Source organism: Gadus chalcogrammus, chromosome 2, assembly GCF_026213295.1.
Source record: "Gadus chalcogrammus isolate NIFS_2021 chromosome 2, NIFS_Gcha_1.0, whole genome shotgun sequence".
NCBI classification, from domain to species: Eukaryota; Metazoa; Chordata; class Actinopteri; order Gadiformes; family Gadidae; genus Gadus; species Gadus chalcogrammus.
Genome location: NC_079413.1, coordinates 2123047 through 2149274, shown reverse-complemented (window position 1 = coordinate 2149274; position 26228 = coordinate 2123047). Strand labels below are relative to the sequence as shown.

Here is a 26228-nt window from a genome sequence, read left to right as displayed (position 1 = left end):
ACAAAATATATATTTTTTAAGATTTTATTTGCCCAAATACTTAAATTTGCAAGGACATCAGAACACCCTCCGCTATAGAAAACATCAATTTTTTTAAAGGATCAGCAATAAAGACTTTAAAGCTTTGCCGTCTTCAATACTTCTACAAACAAACCAACGTGGGTAGACAACTGATGACCGAAGCAGATGATGACATACCCGCCAATAAAGGACACGTGTCCGGAGACACTGGTGTAGGTTTATCCAAATTAATTAGCAGCTAACATAAAACTTCAATAAAAAAATATGTACAATAAAGAGATAACAGAATTCACCCCCCTTTTAATCGGCAGTTGAGTTTTTACCATATCCCTTTATGTCAGCCAAAATTCTCAATCGGCTTTCACATTTCTGCCAACAATTATATAAATATAGCACACCTTTTATCCAATTATATACGAGATTTCGAATGGTCAAACTCAGTAAAATCACCACCAGACATTTTGTCCAGCTCTCAATCGCTCCTCAAACGGATCAGGAATATGTATAACAAAACCTGGCAATTTCCAATTAACTAACGACGAAAAAAGCACTTAAAAAGAAAAAAACAGAAATAAATCAGTAGAGAACTTTGGAAGAAAAATGAGATCAAACGATATCTACATTCATGGTGTAGGGGTGATGTCCCAGAATGGGGGCACAGAACAGTGTGCTGCAGTCACGTCATATAGTATGAACACAATCCAGAAACGCAAACGTTAAAGCAAAGCGATATTCACACCTTTGTATATATATACACACGCATACATGTGTACGTGTGCATGTACGGACACACACACAGACACCTGTAAGCGTGTGTACTGCTCGAGCATGCACACATACACAAAAGGGAGAAAGAAATTACATTTAAGTGCACACGTTTTTTTTTTGGGATAAACAGACCACAAACCGGCTGGGCTTACAGTCATTATCGTTAAGCCGAAATTCAGAAAGACAAGAGAAACCATGAATCTGAACACAAGTTAAAAATCAGAAAGATACCATGGCTTCATTAAAAAAGTTGGAAATTAAATATAAAACATAGGCCGAGTAGGGGGACTGACCCCAAATCTGATGAACAAAAATAACTAAAAACAAAAACGGGTAAAATGTTCAGACCAAAAACAGAATAAATGAACACAACCAACGTTTCGGAACACTTTGAAATGTTTGTAATTGCCAAAAACCAAAAGGAAAATAAAATCCTCAACTGAATTGTCTCACACTGTAACAAAATACCATCCGTGGTTGAGAAACAGAACTTACGAAGACCTAGTAACCACGGTTAACTTCCAAACGCCCGTCCACGACAGAGCGCGTCATCGGGTTCACATACGGGAAAGAAGAAGCCAGCTGTTTTCAAAAAGTCCAGCGACAAAGAAAGAGAAAGAGTTAAAGACATTCATCATGGCTTGATTTTTCCTGAAAAGACAACCTCTTCCAGATCCCACATGGCAACAACTACGTCACTAGAAGTTGAAAAAGGACAAAAAAAAAAAAACACAGGCTCTAAAAACAAAGATTCAAGGACACATTCTGAAGAGTGCAATATTTTTGTTTATGGCCTGGAGGCGCCCCAAAACCAAGTCACCATCGTCGATATGGTCGTTGGCCCCGCGGACCCCGGTCACCGCCCACGCCCCACTTCAGATGTCAAACCGTTTTAACCTCGTCCAAAGAACCAAAAGAAAAAAAACGCCAGGAGAAAAGTTATTCACCCCGGCCAATAAAACTCCATTACCCATCAGCCCCCCTGGGCTGACACCCCCTCAGCGGACCTACGAGAGGCCCCCACCCCCAGGGCAGGCGGGGTCACGTGGGGACAGGTGGTGGTGGTGGTGCCCTCGCCCGGGGCGAGAGGGTCGAGGAAGGGGGAGGGCCTTTATCGGTGAGAGTTTGTGTGGGAGAAATGTACGAGGCAACGCAGGAGCGCCCTCTGGTGGTGGTGGTGGAGGAGGAGGGGGGGGATGGGGGGGGGCGGACAACGGGGTTGGCACAGTGGCAGAGCTCCCTGGACTCAGCTCAGTCTCTCGGACGGGGGAGGGGGAGGCGCCCCCCCCCCGCTCACTCCGTGTCCGAGTCCGAGGACGAGGCGGAACTCGATCCGCTGCTGCTCTCCTCAGACTTGTTCTCCTTGTCCGCCGCCTCGTCCTCTTCGTCGTCCTCCTCCTCCTCGTCGTTCTGCTGGTCAAACGAGAGCCGAGAGACGTCAGCACTTATACAATGTCTTATCGTTATCATCATCTGCACTTTATGCCTACAGCAACTATTTGCCTCTCGTCAACAACCCAAACGGAAGTTCACTCACGTCATCGTCATCGTCCTCCTCGTCTTCATCATCATCATCGTCCTCCTCGCTAGACGAATCCGCAGAGGAAGCCTTCTCCTGCTCTTCTTCGTCGTCGTCATCCTCCTCCTCTTCTTCCTCAGACTCCTGTGGTGGGAGGGGTGCAGAGTATCAGGTCAGACACCGGGGTAGAGATAGAGACCAATGGAGGCCGTTCAAAACAAAGCTCATGAACCGAGGAGAGACTCACCGGCTTCTTGGCCTTGGCCTTCACTTTGGCGTTTGGTCCGCCGGGCTTCGCGGTGCACCTCCTCTTCTGCAAGGTCGACAGAGACACAACATCATTAATCTCTGCTCCAGCATTCCTGCTTTGTTAAAGCAGAACTCCTGGGGGGAGACGGCACAGATCTTGGGCCGGAAACCAACGACTGGACGGTGCGGAGCTACGCTTTGTATCGTTTTTACCGACGGGCTCTCATTCGTGTGGAGCGAGGGGATTTAAAAAATTTAATAAGCCAGTGGGGCCGACTCGCCCAATTCAACCAGATCTGAGCTGGTAAGATATTAATTTAGTCTGATTTGAGAGACTCGCAGTCATTACAAAAGCGTAAAGTACAGCCGCACAAGAGCTTATGAAATAAACAGCACAAGCAGTCACCGTTGTGATGATAAATAAATATACTGTATTACTTCCATCTCATGACGGCCCTTGAAGCCTCCAGCTAATTAGAAGAATTGTATGTAGTAGTATGAGTTCTGCACTTCCTTTGTATCCTTTTGTATCTTCACAATGTAGGTTGCTTTGGGCCAAAGCCTAAATAAATGTAATGCGATGCAACAGCCACCGTACCTGCGAGTTGTACTCCTTGTAGATGTGTCGTTCTTGCGAGGAAATGCTCTGCGGAGACAACACGACAACAGAGGTTAGGATCTCTCACACACCCCTCCGGTCACAACCGATATCGTTACGTCAACCATGCAGAGCGCAACCAACTCCAAAAAGTACAACGATACTATGTTTTTGTGAGTGATTCGGAAAACTCTCCCTAAATAAACGACTTAATATACTCGACATCTTAAGCCGCATTCAGCAAAGATAAATACTTTTCTTTGCACCTTAATAGGCTAGAGGGATCCAGATCCACACACAAAAAGGATTTGTACTCGCATACAATTGGCATTAAAAATATTGCTAAATAATAATGATATAATAATAGCTAAATAAAATCCACAACTATTTTGCATTATATAATGCATAGAAATAATACAATTGTATTCAGTTAAAATTAATAATATTCAGTATATTCTTTGAGTTCCTTACCGCCAGCCACTGCTCCAGCAGCACCTTGTACTGCCTCTGCTTCTCCTCGGCGATCTTCTTGTACTGGTCCTTCTCCTTCTGGACGAGGCGCTGCCAGCGCCCGCCGATCTCTGCCATGCGCTCCTTCATGGGCAGGTGGTTCAGCTCGCCGTTGGACAGCATCTCCTGGGAGAACTTCTGGTAGCCGTTCCTGCAGGGACAACGGACGTCAGCACACGGAGGGGAGAATAACAAGCAGTTCCTCTAACTGCCTCTAGGGGGTGAACGGTAGAGAACAACATGTAGTTCCTCTAATGGTCTATAGGGGGTCAACTGTAGTTCCTCTTACAGCCTCTAGGTGGTTAACAGTAGAGAACAACATTTAGTTACTCTAGCAGCCTCAAGTTTGTTAACAGTAGGTGGATGGATGCAGAAGGATGGGCCACCATTCGATGTCAACAGGAAGAAAAGTGATATTAACACAAAGCTAAAAAAAAAACTAATTGTATGGTTTCTGGTGGTCAACTCACGAGGGAGGTTTCTTGGGCTCGCCCTCGAACTTCATCTTCTTCCCCGAGGCGATGGCGGTGGTGACGGGCGACCTCATCTCACAGAGCTCCCTCTGGAGGGGGGGGGGGGGGGGAGAGGAAACAGAGTGACGGGTCAGAACTCCAGTCCAGTGTGGTCTTCAGAGCTGAGCGGAGCTGGGTGGGGTTCCCCTTAGCGAGGGCCCCTACCTCGTATCTCTTCTGGTCCTCGGCCGCCTTCTTGATCCACAGCATCTTCTCCTTCTTCTCCATGGAGTTCCAGGTGGTCTCCATCGCCTTCTGGGCCTTGGGTCGGTCGCTCTGCGGGGGGTGGACGGGGACATGGTGTTAGAGAGCGTCAGAACCGTCCAATACCCTCGCTGTGTCCTATCGCATCTGGGCGGTAACCTACACTGCCCCAATCTGTCCTGACCGTTTAATAAATTAGTTTTAAAGAGCACCTACTATGCTTTTCAACTTTCATGACCTATAATCGTTGTTTTAATGATTTATAGTCATGTTTAACCATACTTAGTGTCCAATAATGACGTACATGCATTTAGAGGTGTTCCCTGCTGACCGTCTGGGGTGGCTGTGCTGAGCGCTAAACACTAGGGACGCCGGTCGCCATTCACTTGTTCAAATTTCTGGGATTTATCTACGTAGAACAATGCGGATTTTCCATGTACGGTAACGCTGCAACATGCTCTTCCGGAAGGTAACCAATCACAACACAGTAGGGGTGGCAGGATGGGGGCGAGGGGGCGGAGAAGGAAGGAGCTGAGTGTTGACAGAGGAGGCTGAAAGCGCCCAGATGAGAGGAAGAGCTTCCCGAAAATCGACATTGTTTTTTGTGCTGTGATTCGTGTCAGGTTGCTCTATAGGAGTCATTAATAGGAAATGAAGACCAGAAAAGTAGTATAATAGCAGATCTTTAAGGACGAATGATTAAAAAAAAATTAAACAAAAGCAGAAACTCTTAATCTAGGGTAATTTCTGTGTTCAGATAAATATACAATCTTTTCTTAGAAATGTCTACTCCTAGGAAAAAACGAACCATTTCATACATTGACGTTGCGTGTCTATGTAGTTAACTAAGGAGCGTGTGAAGGGAGCGGGGGGCTCACCTTGAAGCGGGCCAGGTAGTCTCCGATGACACTCTGCTGCCAGATGTCCTGGGCCGTCTTGGGCGGGTCGGGGAGGTGGCCTCGCTCCTCCTTCTCCTTCTTCATCGTCTCAGCCTTCAGCACCGCCTCCAGCCGCTTGTACTTCTCCTGCAGGGGGCGCCAGGGACACACCACACAGACGGTCAGCTCGGCACACACACGGCTCCTCATTGGCTGGGACGTTCTGCCTGCCCGGTGGTCACGTGACCACGCTGAGCTTTTACAGACAGCAAATACGGATTCCTACACTAGGGTTTAAGACCAACTTTGACCACTTTAAAAACAAGACGTAGGACTTTTATGTTTACATTAGACTTCTGCTAAAGCTTATATGCATTGCACTTCAAACTTTTGCACTTTTTCTACAAAGCATTTTTTATTTTATTTCTCTATCCTATTTTCTCATTTTATTTTATTGCAGGACAATGTTTTTATGTGAAGCACTTTGAGCCAGCCTCGTTTATGAAAAGTGGTATATAAACCAAGTTGCCATGCCTTGCCTAAACCCAAATATCCGGAACAACAACAACAACAACAACAACAGAAGCCTTCCCGTGCCCCTAATCCCCTCTGCCCCCCCCCCCCCCCCCTCCCCAAGGCCCTTACCTTCTTCTTCTCCGACAGCTCGTTCCACATGCGTGCCAGCAGGCGTGTGAGCTCGCTCTCAGACAGGTCCGAGCGCTCCTGCTGCAGCTTGGGACGCTTCTCCTCAGCGAAGATGAACATGGCGGAGATCGGCCTCTTGGGCTTCTCTGCGCCGGCCTGCTGGACACAAGACGGCGGCGAGACGCCAATGCAGGGTGAGACTGTGGCTAGGCTAGCGGGGGGTGACTTCAACAGCTTTTGATACAACAAGCAAGGCTAAGAGTAGGTTTGTGGTTGTGTATTACTGATCTATGCTTGTGAACTGCATTGTAGTCATCAAACAAGTACATTTCCTGGCATGAACACAATTTCTGATACAATGCAATGATTGTGTATCATTTATGATAATTTAACACCACGGCCATGAACGTGTTCATGGCAGGTGTCGAGTTATAAGCAGATGTATTGAGACACGTTGTTCAGCCGGGTGTTGATCCGATAGCAGCAGAGGAAGAGGTTTCTACCTTGGCCCTGGAAGCTCTCTTCGCCGGGGCCGCGTTGCCGAGAGCGTTTCCTTTCTTAAAGCCGATCATCTTCTGCTCCGCCAGCACGCGCTGTTGCTCCTCCACAGACAGACTCTACACACACAGACACACACCACACAAGGTATGAGCACCGTAACCTACACAACCATCATTTTATGAATGGAAAAAGGTTCCAGCGGTATAAAAATCCATATTACACACACACACACACCAACTCATCTATGGGAGTATAGATCCAAGACTTACGCCGAGGAAGCGGTTCATCTCGATTTCGTACTCCTTCTTCCTCTGCTCGCAGCGCTTCTGGTAGGCGTCCTTCTCGTTCTGCTTCAGCAGCTTCCAGCGCTGGCTGCACATCACCATGCGCTCCGTACTCGGCACGTCCTTCATGCTCGACATCAGCTCCGCACAGAACATGGAGTAGCCGTTCCTGCGCACACACACACACATACACACGTGCATGTGTCAATTGAGCACTGAGCATTTGTGACCCAAGAGGCTAGTCTGGGTGAACAAGCAGCGGGGGGAGGAGGATACTCCAACAGGGGTCGGGCGTTTGTATCCCAGCCGTCTGGTTCTGGGTTTCAAATCGAATGTCCAACCTGAGCAAGAGCCCCAATCTCCGCTCGTTAACGACACGCCTCTCAAATGAGGTCGCACCTTGCTTGGCTTATAACTTATTTACTACTTTGAATCGCAACGGTTGAGATCGAGCCCCTCCCAGTTAGAAGGTGGGAGAATGTTAGAATTCTAAAACTCAATAACCGTGCCCTGTCCGCTCTAACTGGCGGTGCGACTTTGTGACTCGAAGATGAATCTAATTTATTAAATAAAAAAAGGAGCTTGAGAGGACACTCACGGGGGAGGCTTGTCGGGGCGGCCGTCAGACTTGTCCTTCAGGTGGCGCTCTGCCTTGGTGAGGGTGGACTTGGAGTAGTCGCCCTGGTTCATGTTGAGCTCGGGGTGCTGCTGGATGTACTCCCGCATGGTCTCCTGAAGCACAGGGTCAACGTTCACGGGTCAGACCACGGCAGCGCCGATGAGGCCTGTATGTAACGGGTGTGGCGAGAGGTGGAGTGCCGTGTCTGTACGCGGCGCAGCCTACTCACCTCATACTGTTTCTGCAGCTCCAGAGACTTCCCGATCCACTTCAGTCGCTTCTTGTCGGTGAGCCGGGTCCACTGCTTGCCCAGACTGTCTTTGATGTCTTTGGTTGTGGCCTGGAAGTTAAAACGATATGGTCATTGAGATTAAGACGGTAGCATGGGAAACAGTTAAGGCTCCGTGCGACTTTCAACTGAAGATGAAATGGCAGAAAGGTGGGGGGGGGGTTGGACTCACGTCAGCGTTTGTTTTCAGGAAGGCCTTCTTCTCGTGTGTGTACCAAAGCTGCTGGGGGGTCCTGGCCTTCTCGGGCACGTTGGAGCCCTTCTTGGTCATGCACTCAACCAGCTCCGGGTGCTCTTCCCTGTCGAGGACGAATCACACAGAGAGACGGTTAGGATTGAAACCAATCTGCCTCTGAACATAACGCAACATCAAAATATCACCACATCATTGTAGATGGGGAAAAAATAAATCACCACTGAGTTACTGGGCTGTCTGTCGTCGAATCTTTGTAAAATGTTTACTTGGCCTTCCGATTGAAGTCCCAGACGATGTCAAATTAAAACTTGTGCCCGTCGATAAAAGATCGGTTGGAGGCTACATCTTTTGTTGTACTGGTGCAGGCTGGATGTCTTTTGAAATGCGTACCAACTTAATTGAGGTAAAAAGTCATACTTGTTGCAACTATTATTACCAATCTTTCAACACTACCAAGTAAATCGATAAATTTATCAAATATGGAATTTGTGTTAATGTCTTCCAATATGTTAAAATATCTTGTCCCCTGCTAAACGTTTAGACTCAAGGCATTGTATAAAGACCACCACCACTTTTTTGTGGTTTTACCTGAACTTGGACATGCTCAGCCCAAACGACTCTTTGTCCTTCACAAAGTCTTCCACATATTTCTTCTGCAATGGGAAAAAAAACAAAAAAAAAACACGTTATGACGTAACTTTCAAAAAAGTTAAAAAGTAACTGCCCAAATCACACAATCTCAGGGTCCTTATACCAACCCACCTTTTTTTTCTCCGGCAGCTCGCGGTACTTCTTGGACAGGATCTTGGTGAGGTCCAGGTTGCTCATCTCCGGGTGCAGCTTGGCGTACTTTGCCCTCTTCTCCATGAAGAAGCGGAAGTATGGCGTCAAGGGCTTCTTGGGGAAGTCTGGGTGCTTCTGTTGATGGGAAGAAAGTGGGGCAATTAGGATTCAAATGATAGACTGAGATCTATTTGTATAATATATTTGCATAGGAAGTGAATCGACTGAGTGGGGTGGCCTCAATAGATGTTGGTTATTTGTATTATACATTAATACATTATACACATAATCACCATCTATCGATTTGTGACCATACTACTCAATTGGTTGGGTTCCACAGGAAACTTGCTATGCAGTTTAAAATGTTTGCGTTGGAACTCAATCAGTTGAGAAGGTCGCGTCACTAACGATAAATGGAGATCTATTTGTATAATCTGTGTGCTTTGTAACTTAATCAGTTGAGTATGATGATAGTTGTTGGATATTTGCATAAAATGTTTGCATTTGTAAAAATAAATTTGCATTGGAACTCAATTGGTTTGGTACGATGCGTCACCTTGAGTTTTTTGCCCTTGTAGGGATTCCTGATGTAGTCCTGTGCGTCAAATATCAGCTCCGTCAGAGTCCGGAACTTGCGGATCTGTGGGAGGAGACAGACCATTCAATTTGAGTTTACCTTTCACAAGAACAGACTGTTAAAAGTAATAAACAGATCACATCAACGTGGACGTTCATCAGGCTGAACCGTACCTCCTTGGAGACCTCCGACCACTTCTGCTTGCATTGATCTGCGGTGTACGAGCTGAAGGCCACCTTCTCCCAGTCCAGGTGGGACTCTGAGGTCTTGTATTTGGTCAGGTCTTTCAGGGGCAGGGCAATTTTCATCAATTCCAGAAGTTTGAAAAGATCATCCTGGGCCCAAACTGTAGAAAAGCAAGAAAACTGTTAAAAGAGTATTCACTCAGTCTGGGACTTGATTTTGAATGAGCTATAAAGTAAAAAAAAAAAAAAAAAAAGTAAGTTAGTTAAAACTTTTGCATAATTCTCCTCATTTATCAGACAAAAAGATGTGATTGGCCACTATTGCAAAACTATTCATTATCATTATGCATTGGTGTATACGCATAACACATATATAAAATATCAAACCTTGGTCCGGGATAGCGGTGTCCATATCTCCATTCATTTGATTTATTGTTGTATTCTAAAAAAAGAAAGAAAAAATAAAGAATTAGCCAAATGCAATACCAAAACTTCCCTCAATTGAGTTTTGCATATAGGGGAAATCCTATTCTACAATTGCTTCGCTATTTTAGGTATTCGCTATTTTAGAGTTGGTTTCATATGATTTCGTCAAAATTACAAAATCACACATCAAATGTTTTCTCCGGCCGTATTTAAAACTCAAGAGCAAGCAATAAGCTTCACAATCCGACCAATGAAAAAAAAAAACGCTCCAACATAATGGTTTTATGTTCATTACACCGCCCCTAAACGTAACGCTACATCGTGAGACATAGGCTATTGCTTGTGACGGCTTCAAATCTCAAATAACACCGCAGAGGGCTTCAACGAGCACCGGCACAACACTACCGTCGGGCAATTTGTCAGCCGGAATTCTTCATATTATTTCTCGACAAAATGTCCTGGAGGACGCGCCAGAGGAGCCACCATTTTCTCCCCCGCATCCACTCGGTAATGGAGTCTTTTCCCGGAGTGGCGGTTGGGAGGTTCCACGGAAGAAGGAAGCGAGTGCTCATGGTCGACGGGCAGCTGTAGGCGACCAGCTGACCACGGACGGGGGATCTGCTTTCGGTCTCCGACGACGGAGGGAAATGGTGGCTTGGGGGGGGAACAGTACCAACCGCCTCACTACAGAGAGGACGCTCCACCGTGATCTAGCTCCGCCGTGACATTCGCCGTTGTCGAAGGGTTGGGGGACGGGGGGATTATCGTTAGCAGTCGTTGTTTGGTCCAGAGAATCGTCTGCCATTAAATACTGTTTGCTGTTGCTGTCTCATTGCAGGGGCTGAGAACATCCATAGCGCATTCTTTGGCGAGGCGTAGTCGAGCTCGCAGCCATGATGGCGGATGCTCGTCGTTTCAAACCGTCCTTGAAGCCGGCCATTTCACGTTGGCCACGGTGCAGATGTTTCCAGCAATATACGTGTAGATATGTTTGTTTTTTTCGGACCAAAAATAGAGCAATCTCCGGTCGGGAAATGTGTTAAATCGGGTAACATTTGAAGTCACAAGAAAAAGGGAGAAATCCAGTATCACCATGGTCTATAATGCGTCAGTAAAACCCGCTAAAAAGTAGTTTAACACTTATTTGATGAACCACTGAATTGAAACTTTTTAAAGTATACATTCAAAACGTCAAATGATGCTCCAAGAAAACTTACGCTTACTAAATTCACTTTATAACTTAAAACAATGTAAAATATCGCATTAAAGTCCCGCTCCTCAGAACATGTGAGCCAACGCAGCGCTTTCTCAAAATGTACGGCGGAGAGGAAACGGTGGTTTCAGGTACAAGACTCAAGGACCGAAACGTGAAGAAAACACACGAAATACTAGACTATCGGACTTAAATCATCAACACTCAATCCCCAAATATCTTTAGTCCACGACACATCAACCGCACGGCGATACCGACGTCGCATTGTTTGAAACGAGACGATTTTACCATCGAAGTGTCTGCCAGTGCTTCACTGGAGCCACCAGGGCTATAGAGCCGCCATGCTTCAGCCCAGGCTGCTGGGAGACCTACCGTGTCAAGGTCCAATGGCGGTCTGCACGCACAGCGACCCACAAACGCGCTTTAAAGCCCGACCACCGCGTTGCGAACTAATATATCGTCGAGCTAAGAGCCCAGGTGCCCCAGAAGGCGGGTTCGCCGACCTTCCTGGGTCTTTCTGGCACGGTGAGAGAGGGAGAGACCGTACGGTGAGATATTAAACCGATATCCCTGATGGCTAACCAGCGAGGCGGATGGCTGTTCCGACGACAACCGCATGGAGGTCCCCACGCGGAAAACCCCTGTTTATTCTCTAAAATAATGTCCCCCGTATCCTTTAAGTTAATCGTATGAGCCCATACCATGACCGAGTAGAAACATTATATTTTTACGACAAAATCTAGGTCTTGAGCAGGATTTCTTACCCGCTGTAGAGGACAAGGAATTCGGGTATGGCGACCTCGTCTGTACCCTACAGTGGTCGGCGTGGTGGAGGCTAGCGAACGGCTCGCCTTGAAGGCGGTTTTAAAAACATGTCAAAGCAAACAATAACAACAAAAAAAACAATCCCAAACGCGCCTTTATATTTAAGGTGGTAAACCATAAAGGCGATTGTTTACCACGCAGTCGGGCTGTAAATGTAAGCGGTTGAGCGGCTTACCTGTCTCGGCGTGAGTCAGTCTCGTTGTGGAAGAAGGGGTGGGTTGAACGTTAGCCAGCACTGCGCCGTCGGTCCAGGGCACAGGCGCTCCAGTCCCCGCAGAGATGGAAGTTCCCCCCGCCTCCATCTCACTTGCTTTCTCCCTCCACTCAACGCGCAGCTCTCTCGATCCAACCATTTCGCCATGCGTGGCCCCGTCCACATTTTCGATCTCTCTCCAGCTGCTTCTTCCTCACGCCGAAGCCGACGATGGTGGTTGTTATTTTCCCCACATATTGCTGGAGGAGCGATCTGTGCGGCCGGCCGATCCGTTATTACCCTGCACGTATTCGGATCGGCTTTGGGGTAGACTTTACGCAGCCACCGTTTCAACACCGTGTGCCTTTCTGGAGCAACTTTTTGTGACGATGTATTGAATGATCCGCAATGTTTTTTTAATGTGATTTCAATGTAAATAAACCTTTATTTTTTTTAATCGTCAGAATTTTCTTTTTAATGACAGCTTTCTACTTGGACATCAACAGTGCAATGGTAACAGAACGGTGGGTCTCATGACTGGATGGTGTTTCGGATAACTCCGGCCTTTTGGTGAATCAAAGGCTTCCCGTTTGGTAGCTTCATTTTGCCCAGCATGTATTTTCTCCCTCAACTCCACCTTGGCTTGTTTGTGGGCGTTACCGGGCCGACCAATCCACACAGCCGAATTCTTTGAAAACAAATGACTTTCCAATGAGCGCTCAGCAATGTTAAATGATAGTGGAGGCGAAGCCACCCAGTCGGAGGTGCAGCCACTGGACTTTGAGCGGTGCGCAGCATCACATAGCACTACGTGAGGGTGCAATGCACATCAACAGGTCGTAGGTCTATATTGTAACAACGTAATAAAGTCAAGTCAATCAGGTTTATAACATTTTATTAAAGTGGAATTCAAACTTGTGCACAGGGACACATACACATATAGCACCACATACCTAAACTACATTTTTATTTGATCCACACCCGGCATCAAAAGAGGCTCTCTAGTGGTTCCTCCCTCTGCTGTTCGAGCCACCAATAATACAATAACAAGTACATACGTCATTCTGATAAAGCCAAGAAATTCAAACTCACAAGCAGTCAAGTAAGATATTTAATCTCACTGTATACAAATGTCATCCATATGCCAACTGATTGGTAAAACAGTAATCACATGCATAGCTTATTTAAACACAAACAGACGGGATAAGGGAAAAAAAAAGTCATTCAGTCAAACTATTTGATATGTAAAACTATTACTTATAAACTCAACACTAAGAAAAAATATATACAGGGACAATTGTGAGGCAATAAATCAGATCTGTTCTGTCAAGCACTATTCGCGCAGCCCAATCTAAACATAATAAAGATATGACAATATCACTGATTATTAAAGTTAGATTTTTGAAACTTTTTAAATGATAAAATAGCTGGTTATTCATAACTTTTACTCTTTTTTTAAAAAAGGCATGAATTAACTTAACGATACTGTGACACATTTAATTGCGCGCAGTCCACAATCAAAGCAGTGTCCCCATTTCTCTTTTGCAAAAAAAAATAACCTGTATATTGTTTTCAAGGCACATGACAATTTGAATAAAGAATTTGGTCCAAATTGTACGGTGTTGTTCCTGGCGATGGTGTACTCTATTACGGTAGTGGTGACTCGTCGTACACATCCAGTCCAGGCTCCTCTTCAAACGTCACCTTGCCATCGTCAGCGTCCAGCTGTGACATACACACACATCCCATTACAAACTAAACACCCCAGTAGACACTTTAAGACAAACGGGGCTGAATGCACTCGGACGAGGCAGTGGGGGCAAAAAGCAAAAGCCACATACTACTTAAAGCTCGAGATAATATGCATTTTCTTTCAGTTCTAATGTTAGTGTTAATAAAAGTCAAATTAAATTCCTTTTAAATGGCAGATCTATGGTATGGCAATACATTCTTCAAACCTGAATCCAAAAGATTCAAGAGTTATTCTGGAAATAACACACTGAATAAAACATGATGGGCTCCCGGGAATTATTTTCATGGGCGTCCCCATTTCGGTCGTCACTGGCTCGTCTCTTAAGGCTTCCACCGTTAGTCGGGCGGCCGACTCCCGCCCCCCTGTCCCCCAAAAGTCGCCGGGTCCAATCCCCGGGTATTTGCAGCCGACTTGTCACCTGCCCCCTCTACCCGCTCCTCTATTAGTGCCTTGCATCTCAGCAAGGGAAATCAATTCCCTTCTTGACCAAAGCGCTCTGCTACGAGCTACCCTACTAATTAGGTCTCAGTGAGGTCATAAAAGATCCCAGGGCACTTATCGCAAAGAGTAGGGGTTTCCCCGGTGTCCTGGCTAAAACTGCCCAACCAGGCTCATTCAATCTGGCCCCCTAATCATCCTCTTGTATAATTGGCTGAATCATTAATTCCCTCACTCTCCACCTCAAGCTGGTGTGGGGTGAGCGTTCTGGCGCAGATTGGCTGCCGTGCATCACCCAAGTGGGTGCTACACACTGGTGGTGGTGAGTGAGGTCCCCCCCCACTTCACTGCAAAGCGTCTTTGAGCGTCAAAAAGAGCACCAATCAATTATTATTAGTATTATCAGCTGTACGGAGTGGTTTTCCCCCCTGAGCGATACTTACACACTTCATCTCCAGGGTGGAGAACAGTCGGCCGGTCATTAACATGCGCAGTGGGATGGTCATGATGAGGACGAAGGGGAGCGCCAGGGAGAAGGGGCTCATCTTGACCGCCCACAGGACCCCCAGACATACCAGCTGGATCAGCGTGAACATGTGCATCCGCAGGGTTTTTACCTGCAGACAAAGGGAAGAATAGATACAAGATACAAGATTGTTTATTGTCATATACACAATGGAAACATAGTTTGCACTGGGCAATGAAATTCTTAAGTTGCAAATTCCCTTCACACAAAATATATATATATATATAATATATACTTAAAATAAAGTAGATAAATAAACTAAACTACTAAAAATATATGTTCAAAGAGCAGAATTTAGTTAAACAAAAACAGTTAAATACAAGGTGCTGTTTAGCAATGTTCGCATACAGCAGAAGGCCCTGAAAGACATTGAAATATAGACGTTTTTGAATATATACATTGGATATTGAATGTTATTAGTAGATAAGTACAAAGTGCAAATGAAGCTCACAGTTGAAAATAAATACAGTTCACAGTATTGAATATAGTGCAAACACAGGGTGTCATCAATGTTTGAGAGAGTCATTCAGCAGCCTGATGGCCTGTGGATAAAAACTGTTTTTAAGTCTGGTTGTTCTGGCTTTCATGCTCCTGTAGCGTCTGCCAGATGGTAGCAGTGTGAACAGTGTGTGCTGGGGGTGCTTAGTGTCCTTGGTGATGATGTTGTGTGCCCTCTTTGTAACCCAGGTGTTGTAAATGTCTTGAAGTGATGGGAAGGCTGCTCCACAGATGTATTGGCTTAGAATTCATAGAATTCATAGGCTTAGAATTCATAAGGAAGTTATCAAAGTGTGTATTTTTTTAAACTGTATATATAAACCACCATACGGGAGAATATGTAATAAGTAAGATAAACAACAATACAGTTGGATCAGATTGAGATGGATATAAAAAAAAGATGCTTTTTTTGCATATTCATTTGAAAGTATGTGATCAAAGATATGCATTGCACCCTCTTGGTGAATAAACGTATTATAGCTGGTGTTCTTCACCAGTGTGCATGTGTGTGTGCGGGCGACTGCCTGTGTGTGTATGCGTGTGTACATGACGGGACGTACTTTGGTGGCGTAGGCATCTGCAGGATGGTATTTCTTGGGTACCATCAACAGGAGGATCCGGTCCCACATCTGAATGCCGCTGAGGGAGGTAATACCCATGTAGAGGAAGATACCAAACAGGGCCGTCATGGGAATCATCTTCAGAATAGGCTCCATGTAAATAGACACGCCTGGGGGGGAATACACGGAACACATAAAGGCTCACCGACAGTAGAAGTATGACTTTAAGGTTGCCACAATTACAACTGCAAATACTACCACTCATTTCACAACCAAAACCTCTTATTGCCTCTGCTACAAACCGAGGAGGCCAGGGCAGTAGGGGTTGTGGTACTCACCAACCAACATGGCCACCAGGATCCCACTGACCCTCTGCTCCAGCACCTTCTCGATCTCCGGCTTGGGGCCCTTGGACATGACGGTGAGGGCGTTGGCGTGGGTGACCGAGCGCACCGTGGCCGCGCTGAGCCAGGGGACCCCGAAGAGGGAGGAGATGCCCCCCATGGTGACAAGGATCAGCAGGTCAAAGTGGAACCCAGAACCCTTTACCATCTTACGCTCCGGCTTGCTCACGATGAGGCTGTGGGCGGATCGGAGAGAGAGAGCGAGAGAGCGAGAGAGAGAGGTCAAAGGTGAGGTGATGAAATGGGAGGGGCACGCTTTTTTGCATGGCTATTTTGGTTCCAATTCAGAAAAAAAAAACATGTGCATTGTTTTGTATTGGACTGAATATTGAATGTATTAGGAATCCTGACATTACACAGAGCAGTTATAGGCTGTTTTGCTTTGTTTGTTTGTGCAGATGCAACGATGGTCTACGACAACGCTGTCTGTAAGCCAGACTCTTATGGAGCCACTGGCAAAGCAAAAATGACGAGCCACGCCACAAGCTGGCCGGTGAGCAGGTGGACGTTCCTGTCACTCACGTAGTGATCTGGGACTCAAGGAAGATGAGGATGAAGACCAGCAAAGCCGGGACACAGCAGGCAGGCATCATCCAGATGGGGAATTTCTTGTCGATCCCCATGGGGTTGATGAACCAGCCTCTGGCCGCTGGGTTGGTCACCTGCACACCTTTCGGCACAACCAGTTTCTGCAGGATACCGTGGGGTAAGGTTAGGGCTGCTCGATAATGGGAAAAAATCACGATTATTTTGATCAATATTGTTCAAAATATTTTTTTTTTAGTTTGAAAACATGATGTATTTATTCAGCATGTCTCTCCCCAAAAAACACATTGTAACTGAGAATTTTGCCTTAAAACACAAAATGGTCAAAAAGAATATGTTCAAATCTAAAATAATGAACAGTTGTATGCAGTCGTTTCTATAAAACGTTTAATGAAGAAAAGAAAAATATCTAAAACTTGTTTATATTAGTTTGAAAAAAATTGAAATCGGGATCAAAATTCGATCAATCGCCCATCCCTAGGTAGGGTAACGTTAACGTGTGGTATTATGGGTTATGGCTTCAATTTGATACCTTACTATGAGGGCCACATGGTACCTACTGACATATTTGTTTTTATAGTGGAATTTCTGAGCAAACTGTCAGTGAACTGATAGGTAGGGAGTGTTTATCTTCAAATACATTTTGGACTGTGTTGGCAACGTTCTTTACACCGATTTTACTATTTGGCATACTTTTAAATACACACTAGGAATATACAATATGGATGAACCATGAAGTCATTACTATAATCATAATTATACAATATTCCTGCTGTCTGCACAAAGATACATGAGCAGACATTTTGCTTATCTGATGTATTTTTCTGATGCTTACCTGGGTGTAAGCATCATCGATGTTGATGTCAATTGCGATCATCAAGAAAATAGCGATGGGGACACCAAAGTCTCCAATCAAACGACGGATCTAAAAAAAATAAAGAGCAAAACAATAAGACAGCATTCTGATTGTGCTTGATGACACAGAAGCAGCAGATGTTGAAATCGTATTATATTCACGTTGAAGGTATTGCTATGCGTTTAGAGTGAATGTTACACCATTCCTGATGTTACACCATCAGGTAGGTAGAAGCCGGAAGGCTGTTCTTACCGGGCCTGGGAGGAAGTGGCCGTTCTTGAAAATACGCAGGAAGTAGGCGATGAAGAAGCACCCGAACATAAGGCACATGGACAGCAGAGCAGTGTTGGGGTAGATTGGTGGTGTATGTGTATGTGTACTGTTAGCGGGGGGTTCGAAGTCCACGTGGTGGAAGGGGTTGTCAATGCTGGCGTTCAGCGTGTCGTAGTTCAGGATCAGAGGGTGGGCTTTGAAGATCTGCCATGACCAGAAGAAGAAACTGTGAGCGACTGCATTTGTGAAGCACACAACGAGTCAAAAACCCGTGTTATCATGGCTGCTTGGTAACCGAGGCAATTGGCTAAAGCTTTGGTAGTATGGATGAAGGAGGATGAGGTTGACAAGACCTTGATGAGTTTGCTGAAGGTCTCGTAGATGAAGATGAGGGAGATGAGGATGGAGAAGATCTCCTGGGTGAAGCGGGAGATGTAGCGCACCAGGAAGCTGCCCTCCACGGCCACAATGATGAACACGATGATCACCAGCCACATGCCCACCCAGACGCGGCCCACGATGTATTCGATTTCCATGCTCTTGCAGAACTGGAGTGGAACAAAAACGAGGGAACATATGATGATGATGCATGTTCCTGAGGTTCAGCACCACAGAGATGGACACTCTTTTTCTCAAGAGGTTGTGCCAATTATCAAAGGTTTCCAATGGCCAGAGATTTGGTGAAGGCATTCCTATGCTTGACTGGTATTTAAAACACAACTAACTAACTAACTAGCTGGCTAGTAAATGAACTAGCGAAATATCAAACACTAACTCACAACTTACTTGCTAGCTAATGAACAAACAGCTAATTAACAACTTACATGCTAGTTAATGAACAAACTAGCAATCTAATTAACTAGCGAATGAACAAACTAACTTCTCATTGTACTAAGTTAGTAATTTATTTTTTTTATGTTGGGTTTGTCCTTGTGACTACACAGAACAGAATGCATTGCGTTGAGCGATTGGGTTAACGCGTACCGCGAAGAAGGCCTCTTCAAACACCAGCAGTGGTCCGGAGAACCCCACAACCAGCACTGGCTGGGCGGCGATGAGACAGAAGATGATTCCCTGGATGCAGGTGGACACCATCAGCTCTGACACCCCCATCCACTTTTCAGTTTTGTCGGCTGGTGATGGGAAAACGCAAGGGAACACACACACACACACACACACACACACACACACACACACACACACACACACACACACACACACACACACACACACACACACACACACACACACACACACACACACACACACACACACACACGGTAAGTTCAAACTAACAGACTAAACAAACCTACAAACAATATTGTTTGGGCATTGTGGAGAAAGAAATTACAATTTCAAGTTGTTTAAGGCCGAAAGTTGAAAACACATAACGATCAAATACGCCGAGAGTGGCGAGTGGCCATAACATCTTTCTTTGTATTTCACAGCTTTTTAGCTCGTCCAATTTCGTTCAAATTAAAAGAAAATGGAACCCATGGCCATTAATCATGAATCATCGTTCATTAGACACCGATCACCCGGATCCCGTCGCACACGACGGGACACTCACACAGCAGTCCTCCGAAGGTGATGGCCGGGGACAGGGCGGCGAAGTAGATGAAGATGACGGCGGCGAGGACCTGGGGGTTCAGGGCGTCCGTGTAGTCGCTGATGTAATGGCGGTAGCGCCGCTTCAGGTCCCGGACCATGCCCCCGAACGGGTAGCCGGTGCGGGCCAGAGGGTCCTCCCGGGGGGGCTCGGGGGCCTTCTCAACTACACATGGGGACCAGACCAAGGAGACGTCAACCAGACGCATCCAGGAAACGTGGAGCGGACATCGAGGTTGGATGGGTGTTATTAGAGAGCAGGTGGGTCGTTACTAAGGAGCAGGTGGGTCGTTACTAAGGAGCAGGTGGGTCGTTACTAAGGAGCAGGTGGGTCGTTACTAAGGAGCAGGTGGGTCGTTACTAAGGAGCAGGTAGGTCGTTACTAAGGAGGAGGTAGGTCGTTACTAAGGAGCAGGTAGGTCGTTACTAAGGAGGAGGTGGGTCGTTACTAAGGAGCAGGTAGGTCGTTACTAAGGAGGAGGTAGGTCGTTACTAAGGAGCAGGTAGGTCGTTACTAAGGAGCAGGTGGGTCGTTACTAAGGAGCAGGTAGGTCGTTACTAAGGAGCAGGTGGGTCGTTACTAAGGAGGAGGTAGGTCGTTACTAAGGAGGAGGTAGGTCGTTACTAAGGAGCAGGTAGGTCGTTACTAAGGAGGAGGTAGGTCGTTACTAAGGAGCAGGTGGGTCGTTACTAAGGAGCAGGTGGGTCGTTACTAAGGAGCAGGTAGGTCGTTACTAAGGAGCAGGTAGGTCGTTACTAAGGAGCAGGTGGGTCGTTACTAAGGAGCAGGTAGGTCGTTACTAAGGAGCAGGTAGGTCGTTACTAAGGAGCCGACAGGTAGGATGCAGACATTGGGGTTAAAAAAGACCCATCGCCTTGTAGATAAGAGTCAAACGGCCTTTTCGAACTGTGTGGCCATAGGGGGTCAGTGGGTTTATACATGGCCACAATGCAACTCAAATCCTTTAAATATGTATGTCTTCATGCCTTGTTTCATTTGATCACCAGCATGTTTGGAGACCACAGAAAGTGGAATGCATTATGGGAAATGTACAGTGGTTCGAAGTGGCTATTAAAAGAATGTATTGCTTATTGTACCGCACACAATATGAAGTGGGTCGTACACAGTACCTTCACAGAACTGTTTTGGATAACCTGCTGTTAGGAAAGACCCTGGGTGGAACCCTTTAGGAACCCCTGCTTCTAGAGCAATATCCTGGCTGAAAGACTTTAGGAACCCCCGTTTCAAGAAAAATACCCTGGGTGGAACAGTTTTGGACCCCCTGCTTCTAGAAAGATACCCTGGGAGAAGTAGTTTTGGAACCTCTGCTTCCAGAAAACAACCCTGGTTGAAACGGTTTATGAAAATCCCAGAAAATCTGTCGGAATCAGTCTCTTGATCTGAATATCTGATGCATTCAAGATAAAAGAAGACTGTCACAGAGTATTCACGGTTTTCTTGTGTGCACTCATATTGACCTAGAGCCCGGTCTCCAAAGGCGATCCTAGTGTCAGCTGGGCGGAGCCTCTCCTGCAGCATCTTCTTCTGGAAGGTGATGATCGGCTCCAGCATCCCCTGGTCCTGTATCTCGGTGGGCGGGATCACGATGCTGGAGTCCATGAAGTCAGCGATGGCATTGGTGAGCTCCTGATCGGTCCTGGCCAGGTACGCCTCCAGGCTGAACACCTAGGAGACCGGCGAAGGGAGAGGAGGTTATAGTGTGTAGTATAACTGCATATTCAGTACTGTACGGTTTATCTGCTTTCCAGACGTGTTGGTGCTATGTTGGGCATTTCACACCCGGAGGTTGGTCATTGTTATTAGTGGTTCCAGGACTCAAGATACAGGGAACCCTATAGTGTTTGTAGATATTTTTGTTTCGGTATTTTTGAATCATTGTTCTCAGTTTCTTGCCTTTAGTCAATTGCCTTCGAGCTGGTTTATGCCAGAGACCCAAAACGTGGCAGGCATGAATTGAACTCTCTCTCTCTCTCTCTCTCTCTCTCCCCCCCTCTCCCTCTCCCTCTCCCTCTCTCACCCAGTCGGCCATCAGGGCGCCCATGGCGCGCCCGCTCTCGTGGTAGTCCAGGCCGCTGTCACTGGGGCCCGCCAGGATGAAGACGAAGCGCACGGGCACCGGGGCCTCCAGGACCGCGTCCATCACCACCGAGTCGGAGAGCCGCACGAAGGCCACCACCGGCTTCTGCAGCACGTCCACCACACCTGCACACACACACACACACACAACAGGAGGCAGACACACACAGACAGGCCACACACACACACACACACACACACACACACATTAGTCTTTGGACATAGAAGTCCACAGAAGTTGGCTTAGGTAAGTGCTTGGGTGTGTGCGCGTGTGTGAGCGTGTATGTGTGTGTTCTTTGCATACCGGAGAGGACGATGGAAGCCTCCATGTTGTCGGACGTGTCTCTCTGTAACAGAGAAGGTTTAAGCGTGAGGTGAGATCAGTATTAAAAGGATGCCAGGTGAGGTTGGGTTACGTTATCATGGTGGGGTACCTTCTTGGGCACGGAGAAGGTGGTCATCTCGATGTCTCCTGAGGGGGGTGCCTCTGCTACGGGCGCAGTTTCTACTTGGCTATGAGGATTTAAAAACAGGAAAGCATGAACGAGAGAAAACTAAACAAACAACAGAAATTATTACACAACATTACCTTAAGCGTCTCTAAGTAAACTGTGTGTAGCCTTTATATTTCTATGTGCTTAAGGGTAAACTAATATTTTACCGAAAGGTTGCCAGTTCGATCCCCAGCTCCTCCTAGCTGAGTGTTGATGTGTCCCTGAGCAAGACACTTAACCCTAACTGCTCCCGGCGAGCTGGCTGTCGCCTTGCATGGTTGACTCTGCCGTCAGTGTGTCAATGTGTGCATCAACCGATGTAAGTCGCTTTGGATAAAAGCGCTGAATGCCCTAATTGTAATTGTGTGGCGCGTCTACCTCCGCCTCATCAGCAGGGACCTCAGCAGGGACTCTCGGTCGCTGGCCCGGATCTCGTCCTTGTTCAGCAGCTCGTCCACCGCCCTCTCGGCTACGGCAGACAGAGAGCTGGCGTCCAGGTCCAGGATCACCGCGCCTGGGGGTCAGGTGGATACACGTCAACAAATCGATCAGTCTGTCAGATGGACACACCAAGATACACCAATTGTGTGAGGCTATCTTTCTCTGTCTGTCAATCTCGCTCTAGCAATCTATCTTTCCGTCAGTCTTTCCCTCCGTCAGTATCTCTGTCTATCTTCGTGTCAGTCAGTCAGTCAGACTGTCTGTCTTTGTTATGACAGAGTTGGATCCTGGTTCCCCGACATTCCCTCAGTCCAGTGTGAGTCAGTGAGTGAGTGAGTGAGTGAGTGAGTGAGTGAGTGAGTGAGTGAGTGAGTGAGTGAGTGAGTGAGTGAGTGAGTGAGTGAGTGAGTGAGTGAGTGAGTGAGTGAGTGAGAGACCTGTGCTCATGGTCTTGCGGAGCTGGATCAGGCTCTTGAAGGTCAGGTAGGAGACGTGGGCGGAGCTCCAGACGCCGGTGGCCGGGCTGACGTTCTCCTCGTAGCCAAGCCAGCGGGCCGTCTCCTGCCAGCTGCTGCCCTGAAGCTCGTTCAGCTCCACGTAGGCCTGCGGGGACCAGGGGAGCTGTTAGCCTGCTGGTGGCCTCCCGTAGGCCTGCTCTTAGCCTACTAGGGGCCTACTGCAAGTCCCACCTAATTTTTACACACTGCACCTTTAAGTTGGTGAGCCTGGGATTTGTGGTAGGCAACCACTAGTCTAGTCAACAATGTGAATGAATGGAAAGAAGGACTCTGATAGGTTTACCTGGGCATCTCCTCTGGTTGTGGCGTTGGTGTTCAGGTTGAGGTAGGCTATATGAAAGGGAAAGGAAATAAATTAAGAGAGAAAGATAGAAAGTCGGTAAGGGGAAGGAATGGAAAGGAAGGAAGGAAGGAAGGAAGGAAGGAAGGAAGGGAAGGAAGGAAGGGAAGGAAGGAAGGAAGGAAGGGAGGGAAGGAAGGAAGGAAGGAAGGAAGGAAGGAAGATAGGAAGGAAGGAAGGAAGGAAGGAAGGAAGGAAGGAAGGAAGGGAGGAAGGAAGGAAGGAGATAAGGAAGGAAGGAAGGAAGGAAGGAAGGGAGGAAGGAAGGAAAGAAGGAGATAAGGAAGGAAGGAAGGAAGGAAGGAAGGAAGGAAGGAAGGAAGGAAGGAAGGAAAGAAAATTAAAGGAAAGAAGAGTAAAAGAAAGATCACATGTCACGGCTTTGCCGTAGTGGACAGTATTTGGTCAAACATCAGCCCAGTGAGGCCAGTGCTGGGTCCAGCCGTCAGGCCAGGTGGACCAGCCTACCTTCTGAGTCAGGAGAGATGAAGATGTTCTCCATTGGAGACTCCTCCTCCTCCTCCTCCTCGTCCTCCCCGTTCCACCTCCTCTGCTCCAGGGCAAAGCTCCCCCTGGGAGTGGGCAGACATGCAGCCGGTTATTTCTACCCTTCATTTTGAATGGATTCAGGGGTACTGTGCCTCACCCCACTCTTTAGGTACAAAATGTATCTATATCAATCTTTTTTATTTTGGAGAAGAAATACTATGGAGCCTGGTTAGGCTGGAAAGGCAGTATATTTGCCAAGTTAAGTATTAAAGACAGTGAATGCCTTCGACGGTTTCTTAGAACTATGACACTGACATGTGCTATTCCTTCGTATCGCCAATAGAGGGCAGAGTTTCACCAGGAAGGCGTTAGGATGGACGATTTGCTGCTGCTGGACAACGCTGAACTTCAAACTACGTGAGCGGGACAGGCGTTGGATGGGGTGCGTTTTCATTGGCTCATTTGATTCCTCAGAGGGCCCCAATTGGAACAAATACCCGTTATTTTTTATCGTCAAAATGAAATAAAAATATAGAATAAACTCACAGTCTCAGTGGAGAGGGAAAGGCTGTATCATTATCTTCGTAGGACATATCAGTACCCTGGATGAATGAGAATCAGGGGACATTTTTATTGAAAACAGTAGGACAGGAATGGCTTTAATGAGATAGACATTGGGGAGAAACGAATGTCAGAGACAAAACATTTTTTTTCTTTAATTGTATATATATATATATATATATATACACACACATATACAATTATATGAGTAAGCAATTTAAAAGTATTAATTTGTATAATTTAGTAAGTATTTGCTTTAGATAATTAGAAAGCTTTTCTGTATGTTTCAAAGGGACAAGATAAGTAGTAAAGCCCACCTCTCCATAAGTCAGATTGCTCTCCATCGCTGTCTTTCAGATCGGCTCTCCACCTATTACTGAAAAAAGTAAAGAATTATTGGGACAAGAATTTTATTACGACTAACAATTGTACCGTTAATGTCGAGTCGAAGTTATCCACGGTAACTACCTAAAATGATGTTATATTACCTCTTCAACGTTGAATTTGGTGTTCTATGAATACACGTTTGTGTGAGTGGAAATTATAAGTTTATAGAATACAGCCATTGACACAAGAAATTACTAATTGATTTTGATTTCTAAGTCTATTTCAGATCCCTCTCTCGTGTCCATGTATTTTTGAACCAATGCTGACAGAGATAATGAATCAGCCGTTGGCATGTGTGGTCTACAGTTGAGCTCAAGTACAGGCCTTACAAGTGGTTATCTTGGGGGCTACACCCTTGTTAAGACACTCTGCGCTCTTCAAATCTACCAATCTACAACTCCTACACAAGTACTTGAGTCTTAATAGCCCCCTAAGAATAAACGACAAAAGAACAGCAGGGAATGGTCCACTTTGACGTTGATCACATGTTTGTTACATGCATTTATATCGAAATCAATATTGAATAAAAATGTCTATTTATCCCCAAAAAATATTTTACTTGAAAGTGTGGAAATATATAACTATTACGGGCCCTTACTGCCTAGTACCTATCAGTGGAGTTCTTCATGACTGCAATAAGAAGCTGGGTGCATTACAGCATATGTGTTACTGGAATATTTTACCACAATGCTGGAAAGTTAAACATAAATCCAATACATATTTCTTTCGATAGAACCATTGTTTTTTAAATAAAGAAATAGACTTGACCAACTCAAACCCAAGAGAGAAACAAGAATGTTTTTCTGACATTCAAACTGTACTCCTTAACCTCAGCCCACACACATGCAACCCCACTTTCCCCTTGTTACGGTGTACCCACTATTCACACAAATGTCCCCCATCTACCTATTCCCACCTCCGCCTCCCGCCCCTCCCTCCAGCCCCGTCCAGTAGGGTCCGAGGCCGCCCCACCCTCACCTGGTCGCAGGTAATCAGGCACAGCTTACCGGGTCGTCCACCGTGCTCCAAGCGCCAACACACACCGCTAGCGAGTGATCCGGGGTCCTGATCGATGCACTACCCAGCCAAAACCACTGCAAGGGGGGGTGGGGGGGAGGGGAACACCCACACCCTACTACGCGAGCACAGGTCAGGGGGACCCACCCTGAAGAGCTGTGGGTTGCCTAGCGACGCAGGAGGGTGGGCGAGATAAGGAGCCCAGTGTGACACCCAGGGCCGCCCTATCGGCCGGGGGCACCTTGAGGCCGGGGTATTCCCCCATACACCCTGCGGATCCTGGGGGGCCAGGGGCCTGGAGAGGGGCAGAAGAACCAACCTTGGACGAGGGGGTATCTGGACCGAGAGTGTCATCTTGTTTACGTGTCGGGGATTCCCCTCGTGATGGGGAGATGGGGGGGGGGGGGGGGGATGTCCCTTGACCAA

The 26228-nt window shown here is 46.6% G+C and overlaps 2 protein-coding genes across 10 annotated transcripts; both read right to left on the bottom strand.

Annotated features, from left to right (window-relative positions):
- Positions 1-6: 6 nt before the first annotated feature.
- Positions 7-12594, bottom strand: ubtf (upstream binding transcription factor). Of its 8 annotated transcripts, none has more exons than XM_056611991.1 (20): positions 11350-12594; positions 9726-9780; positions 9327-9499; positions 9133-9216; positions 8556-8711; positions 8382-8446; positions 7770-7896; positions 7538-7648; positions 7288-7421; positions 6675-6858; positions 6408-6521; positions 5905-6063; positions 5260-5406; positions 4343-4453; positions 4136-4227; positions 3627-3816; positions 3156-3203; positions 2556-2621; positions 2327-2452; positions 7-2202 (listed from the first exon to the last, which is right to left on the bottom strand). In XM_056611991.1, the coding sequence occupies exons 2-20, from the start codon at positions 9760-9762 to the stop codon at positions 2083-2085; spliced, it is 2244 nt and encodes a 747-aa protein (XP_056467966.1). In that variant the 5' UTR covers positions 9763-9780; positions 11350-12594; the 3' UTR covers positions 7-2082. The 8 variants fall into 8 exon arrangements, with proteins under 8 accessions (XP_056467966.1, XP_056467944.1, XP_056467934.1 ...); XM_056611969.1 differs by having other exon boundaries at positions 11742-12593; XM_056611959.1 differs by having other exon boundaries at positions 11978-12593.
- Positions 12595-12854: 260 nt separating this feature from the next.
- On the bottom strand, positions 12855-25865 carry LOC130406377 (band 3 anion exchange protein-like). Of its 2 annotated transcripts, none has more exons than XM_056611917.1 (21): positions 25793-25865; positions 24716-24774; positions 24384-24439; positions 23817-23920; positions 23292-23338; positions 22928-23093; positions 22428-22563; positions 21990-22068; positions 21860-21902; positions 21497-21681; positions 20937-21144; positions 19420-19623; positions 18834-18982; positions 18203-18397; positions 17829-18053; positions 17556-17645; positions 16697-16863; positions 16109-16350; positions 15771-15940; positions 14630-14803; positions 12855-13720 (listed from the first exon to the last, which is right to left on the bottom strand). In XM_056611917.1, exons 2-21 carry the CDS (start codon positions 24740-24742, stop codon positions 13643-13645), a joined length of 2745 nt encoding a protein of 914 aa, XP_056467892.1. In that variant the 5' UTR covers positions 24743-24774; positions 25793-25865; the 3' UTR covers positions 12855-13642. The 2 variants fall into 2 exon arrangements, with proteins under 2 accessions (XP_056467892.1, XP_056467898.1); XM_056611923.1 differs by having other exon boundaries at positions 25764-25829.
- Positions 25866-26228: the final 363 nt, after the last annotated feature.

What these genes read in the sequence shown, in the direction of transcription:
- ubtf (XM_056611991.1), bottom strand. Translation starts at nt 9,762, where the DNA reads ATGAATGGAGATATGGACACCGCTATCCCGGACCAAG. An exon ending in AGATGAACCGCTTCCTCGGC is followed by an intron (nt 6,522 to 6,674) that starts GTAAGTCTTGGA and finishes CTGTGTGTGTAG; the next exon opens with AGTCTGTCTGTGGAGGAGCA. An exon ending in AGGAGGACGATGACGATGAC is followed by an intron (nt 2,203 to 2,326) that starts GTGAGTGAACTT and finishes TCGTTTGACCAG; the next exon opens with CAGAACGACGAGGAGGAGGA.
- LOC130406377 (XM_056611917.1), bottom strand. Translation starts at nt 24,742, where the DNA reads ATGGAGAGCAATCTGACTTATGGAGAG. An exon ending in GCCACTTCCTCCCAGGCCCG is followed by an intron (nt 17,646 to 17,828) that starts GTAAGAACAGCC and finishes TATTTTTTTTAG; the next exon opens with ATCCGTCGTTTGATTGGAGA. An exon ending in TCGATGATGCTTACACCCAG is followed by an intron (nt 16,864 to 17,555) that starts GTAAGCATCAGA and finishes GGTATCCTGCAG; the next exon opens with AAACTGGTTGTGCCGAAAGG.